General features: G+C 47.3%; 1 protein-coding gene across 1 annotated transcript; it reads right to left on the reverse strand.

The window, feature by feature from the left end:
* Positions 1 to 1,521: 1,521 nt before the first annotated feature.
* Positions 1,522 to 5,509, reverse strand: LOC137572158 (uncharacterized). The gene is made up of 3 exons (XM_068283930.1): positions 4,924 to 5,509; positions 2,334 to 4,793; positions 1,522 to 2,282 (listed from the first exon to the last, which is right to left on the reverse strand). Exons 1-3 carry the CDS (start codon positions 5,507 to 5,509, stop codon positions 1,522 to 1,524), a joined length of 3,807 nt encoding a protein of 1,268 aa, XP_068140031.1.
* Between the last annotated feature and the right edge of the window lie 630 nt (positions 5,510 to 6,139).

Consider the following 6,139-nt stretch of genomic DNA (forward strand, 5'->3'; position numbering starts at 1 on the left):
GCTGACGCTTCGGGACCGCGGCCTCTCGTTGGCATACCACCAAAGAAACATATATTTGTTTCTAGGCTAGACCCTGTTGTCACATCTGATGATGTAATAGCCTATATTCGGAAGAAAGTTAACGTTTAAATTTTCTTATTCTCGGGACATTTCGTCCTTTAAAATTAGTGTTTCTGCCAATATCTTCGACACTATATGTCGAGAAGATTTTTGGCCAAAACATATACTAGTTAAGGAATATACTGTGAAAAGAAAAATCGGAAACCGATTCGCTTGCCAACAACAACAACTAATACTATTCCTGCCACATCAGCATCTGCTGGTGTGTCAAAAAACTAGCTTCGTCCCTTAACCTGGGTTACCAGAACGTTAGAGGACTGAAATGTAAACTTTCTAATCTCTATGTAGATAGTCTTTCTTTTGAACATAACATTCTAGCTTTTACAGAGACGTGGCTAAAACCTGATATTGCTGATGCATCGGTTTTTTCCACAAACTTTTCTATATTCAGACGTGACCGGATTTCTCGTATAGGTGGTGGCGTTCTGATAGCTGTTGATGCTGCTTTATCATCTGAAATGATTCAATTTTCTAGTACCCAGGAGATTGAGTTTGTCGGTGTTAAAGTAAATTTTAAATCTTTTAATGCTTTCATTACTGTTGAGTTTGGTGCTAAGGTTCGATGTTTTAGCGGGCCCACAAGAAACACTTCACTTTTCACGTGATACTTCATTTATTTCTTCCACGTGTTTTCTTATGCTAATGGTAGGCTAAGTGGGTGTGTGTATGGTGAGCGAGCGAGTCGGTAGTTGAGCCGCTATAAATTAATCGCCCTTACTCGCGGTTGTAACCAAACTGTTCTGTCCGCCGCTTAGTAACAAGCATAGAACCTAACATGTAAGCTTAAAGCGCAAGATGCAACGGTTAATTTCCCAGCACGTAGGCTGGCGCTTAAGTATAAGTATGAAAATGAAAGAGAATGAGTGATATGGGTTAACCCATTGGTGGCTGCGTCGGGTCTGCTGGGCAGTTAGTGGATTTCGGCGGCAACATTCCCCCCCCCAGTAAAGCTGCTCTCTTCATGGGGTTGCTTTGCTCCATTACAGCCGACGTCTAATACAGCTACTTTAGCCACGGGCCGTTGAAGAGTCCCATTGGCGGTTCTGATGATCACTCGACGCACCTGGTTGTCTCTGGCCAGGATTGTTTGCTCGACTATACCTTTTGGCCATCTATTTCGGGGCAGAGTCTCGTCCAATATTACAACGACGCCTCCAGCTGCTATTGGTGGTCTCTTCGTAAACCATTTTCCTCGCCTGGCTAAATCTGGAACGTATTCGCGTACCCATCGTCGCCAGAATTGATCGGCGAATTCTTGAACAGCTTGCCACATGTGCTGTACGGTGTGTGTGGTTTTGAAGACTGGTTTATAGCCGCTTGCTGATCCTAGTAGTAGATGGTTAGGGGTGATAGCCTCGTCGTCTTTGCTGTCCAGAGAGACAAAAGTAAGGGGTCTGGAGTTTAGGATAAATTCCACTTCCCATAGTGCACTTTGTAGGCCTTCACTGGTGAATTTTCTCGCTGGGCAGATTGCGTAGAGTACAGTCTTGACGGAACGAACAAGTCGCTCCCATGCTCCCCCATATGAGGAGCGGCTGGTGGATTAAATTTCCATTTGATGTCATCGAACGCCGGTTGCACGGCGTTGAAGTTGATCGTCTGCGCTTTGTCACAGATAATCTTTTCGGCAGCTTTGAAGTTAGTGCCATTGTCGCTGTAAATTTCTCTTGGGGTCCCGCGCCGATTGATGAAGTTTCGGATGCACATTATGCACGATGCAGTGTCCAGAGAGCACGCCAGTTCTATATGCACCGCCCGTATGGTTAGGCAGGTGAAAATAACTCCCCATCTTTTTTCGCTTCGCCGTCCTACAGCGACCAAGAAGGGCCCGAAGTAGTCGATACCGACGTAAGTGAAGGGACGTTGGTAGGCAGCCAGCCTGGCAATGGGCAAGGGAGCCATTTGCGGTGGATCAGGCATGGCGCTCTCATTTTTACAGCGTTGGCAAGACTTCCGCATGCCTTTGTATAAGACTCGTAGGCGTGGTATGTAAAACATGCCGCGAATCCTGTTAATACACGTCTCATGGGATGTGTGGTGCATTTCCTGATGATACCAGTTCACTATGAGCCGAGTAATGTGGTGCCCATATGGGAGCAGTATTTGGTTTTGGCCGTTTAGGTTTTCTGCTCGCCCTCGGGTACGTAGGAGCTGGTTTTCGTCTAGGAAGATATTCAAACATATGAGTTTAGAATTTGTTTTTAAAGGTTTACCTCTCGTTAAGTTGCGAATTTCTGGGTTGAATTCAGATGACTGCGCATGCCGCAGTAGGAGTGTGCGTGCCTGCTGAATCATCTCGTAAGACACCTCTGTAGGTGGCGATGCCTTTGCTTGTTTTGCTTTCAGTTTCTCAATATAGAGAATAAAGCGCGCTAAAGCTCGATATAGCCTGCGCCAGTCGGAAAAATATTCCGCGTTAAGTTTTAGCTCCATCGGCGCATTGTCGATGAAGAGTATGTTGTGCCTGACTTCAGCATTGTTTGGTGGCCCCAAATCATCGCATTTTGGCCACTCGTGTTGATCCTGCAGCAAATAGTCCGGACCGTGTAGCCAAGTTTCATGTTTATTGGCGTTGTGTGTTTTAGTAGCAAGATCTGCAGGGTTAAGGTTGGTTGGAACCCAGTTCCATTGGCTAACGTTTGTGAATTCCAGTATTTCGCCAACGCGGTGCATGACGAATTGCTGAAACTTTCGTGGATCCATACGAAGCCATTTGAGAACAGTCTTTGAGTCGGACCAATAACAACTCGAATTAATTGACAAACTTGGATTGCGTTGGATTCGGTTACTCAGCTTTGCTCCGATCACTGCGGCCTGCAGTTCCATCCTTGGTATAGATAGTGGACTCAACGGTGCCACTTTCGCCTTGGAGGCCACGAAGCTGAGGTAGGTTCTTTTCCCCTGGCGTATCCGAAGGTAGCAGACTGCTGCGTATGCCAATTCGCTGGCGTCAACGAACGTGTGTAACTGGACATCATGGACTTGATCGCTGCTGTCGAAGTAACATCTCGGGATGGTCAATCCGGCGATTGTTGTAAGGATCCGTTTCCATCGTATCCATTTGGGCAACAATGCGTCGGGCAAACCAGTGTCCCAGCCAATGCCGCTTCTCCAGACTTCTTGCAGTAGGATTTTGAGCTCTATTGTAAAGCATGAGATGAAGCCGAGTGGGTCGTACATTGACATAAGTACTTGCAAGAGCTCGCGTTTGGTTGGTGTTTTGTCGCTGTCCAAAACGTTGCGCTTCAACCTGGCGAACTTGCAGATGAATGTGAATACGTCGGAGTTCGGCACCCAGTATAAGCCGAGTACCTTTTCCGTGGCGGTAATTTCGACAGCTTCGGGGAGCAGCGAATCGCTCTTTAGTATTCGAAGGACCTCCTTTGAGTTCGAAGACCAATTGCGTATGTGGAAACCACCTGCTGCATGGATATCTCTGACTTGAGTTGCGATGTTTCCGACTTCCACGTAGTCGTCGCCACTGTATATAAAATCATCCACGTAGTGGTAGTCCTTGACGGCTTGTGCTGCTTGAGGGTACTGTTGGCAGAATCGATCTGCATTTTTGTCGCGAATAAAGTGTGCAATGCAGGGTGCGCAATTGATTCCGAAAGTAAGCGCTTCCATAACATAGACGTTAGGCTCTTGCCTCTCGGATTTGCTGTCGGACCACAGAAACCTTTGCGCATGGGTGTCTGCTGGTTTCACTCGGATCTGATGGAACATCTCGGCAATATCGCCACAGATCGCCACTCGTCCCACTCGGAATGAGAGCAAGAGGTCAAACAGGGAGTTGAGGAGATCTGGGCCACTCCAGATGTAGTCATTCAGGGCCTTGCCGCCAGATTGGGCGGCTGCGTCCCATACAAGCCGGACCTTCTCTGGTTTGTTTGGATTTTTAGTTATGAAGGTTGGTAGATACCATGTCCGTCTGTTTGGTGCAGCTATTTCCTCCGGCGTCAGCATGCGAGCATAGCCCTTTTCGACGAGGTTCTCGATTTGTTTGGTGATTTGCTCCTTCAACTGTGGTTGTCGGGAAAATTGCTTTTGTAGGCATTTAAGCCGTTTTAGTGCGTTTGCGTAGCTATCGGGTAATGAAACTTCAGGGTCTTTCCACATTAGGCCGACCTCGTACCTGCCATTCTTAAGGGAGGTAGTAGATTCAAGTCTGGTTAAAGCTTGAGTTTCTTCTGGTGATGATAGCGGTTTTGCTGTGGTAGCGTCTAATGAGAACGCTTGTTTGATGATCTCATGTAGCTTAGCGTCTGCGTCCCTGCATCCACACATGTGAACGCTCACATTAGCTCTAGTGGCCCTTGATCGCGTGGAGCTTTGTAGTGCCCATCCCAGTCGCGTCTTTGACGCTATTGGTTGGTGCCATGCCCCCTCTTTGATTTTAAGGGGTACGGCGAGGTTCCAGTTATTTGTGCCGATTAGGATGCTTGGGCGTGCGTTGGTGTATGATGCTATCGGTAGTCCCGCTAGGTGGGGGAATTCTTTGGCGAGAGCCCTTATGTCGATAGACTGTACAGGTAGATCCAGGGTATCTACACTGTGAACCTCTTCCAAGTAGAATTGATTGCCATTATGTGGATTGGCAACCGTAAGCGTGACACGTTCCGATGCATTTTCTTCGCGTGTTGTATCGTTGGTCCATTTTAGGCACAGTGGATCTGGAACGCCTTTTTAAGCCGAGCTGCTTAAAGACCTTGTTGTCGATGAGCGTTAGTGCCGATCCCTCATCTAGAAATGCAAAAGTGTTAGTGACTTTCGTTTTATTGATGATTTGTATTGGAATGACACGGAAATATGTTGAGCCAGACTCTCTGGATCGCTGGGTGTGCTTGCCCTCCGGCGTATGCACGTTGGTGACCATAGCTGGCCTGTTTGGGCTGCTGGATTTCGCAGCCTCTGGTATTGGCTGCATCTCGTGGATCAATGGGTGATGTTTGCTTCGGCAGCCTCGTATGCCGCAAACCTTCTCACGTTGGCACTTTTGGTGATGACGGTTTAGGCATTGTTGGCAGAGCTTGTGATTTTTCAGAAAAGAAATCTTTTGTTGATGTGGCGTGGCTTTGAACGATGGGCAGCTGTGTATTTTGTGCCCAGGTTCGTTACATACGACGCACGTAATTTCCTTGACCTGCTCTTCAGGTGCCTCTGTGTGATGATTTAGGCTTCCGCTCTTCTTATGGTAAAGCGGTGATGTTACCTGGCTTGCTGCTTCAGCTATGTCGTAGATCCATTTGCTAAAAGATTCCATTGATGGTATCTTAGTGTCTTTGGGAAACATTGCCCACTGCAGCTTCAGTTGTGTGGGGAGTTTCTCTAGTAGCTCTTGTACGAGCATTGGGTTCTGCATGTAACCTGTGAGTCCACATGCTTCCATCGTTGAGTAGATGTTTCGTACACACAGTGCGTATTCGATAAGTGGTTCAAGCTTATCTTTTATTGCGGGTAGTTGCCGCGTTTTTTCCAGTAAGTTGTGCAAAATATGCTCTGGCCGACCGAAACACATACGTAATGTTTGTATGATTTCAGGGACCATTGCGGGTAAAAGGAGTTTGGATTGAACTAACTCACGTGCTTTTCCCTTTAGGCTAGCTTGCAGCCGCATAAGATTTTCTGCATTCGTATACCCAGCGATTTCCGTACTTGTCTGAAAACTACTGTAGAATAGAGGCCAGTTCTGAGGATTGCCATCAAATGTTGGAAGCTCTTTCGGTATCGCTTGACGGGCTGCAAGTTGTGCCGCGCTTGGCATTGCTGTGTTTAGGTCTACGTCCATTCGCACTTTATTTTCTGGATAGTACGATGCAGCCCTGTTTTGAGTATTCGTAAAATTCCAGGGTGCCATCGGCGTAGCACTTAGGTGTGCGGTTGTTCGCGTGTCGTAGCACGCGTGTTGTTTGAGGTTAGGAACGGCAGCTGCGGTGCCTCGTGATCGTAATGCCACGTGTCACGCACAGCTGAGTGTGTGACCATCGCTTTTTGTTTGGCAGAAGTAAAAATAGGAACA

This window comes from Drosophila tropicalis, unplaced genomic scaffold (assembly GCF_018151085.1).
Source record: "Drosophila tropicalis isolate 14030-0801.00 unplaced genomic scaffold, ASM1815108v1 contig_1039, whole genome shotgun sequence".
In the NCBI taxonomy this organism is placed as follows: domain Eukaryota; kingdom Metazoa; phylum Arthropoda; class Insecta; order Diptera; family Drosophilidae; genus Drosophila; species Drosophila tropicalis.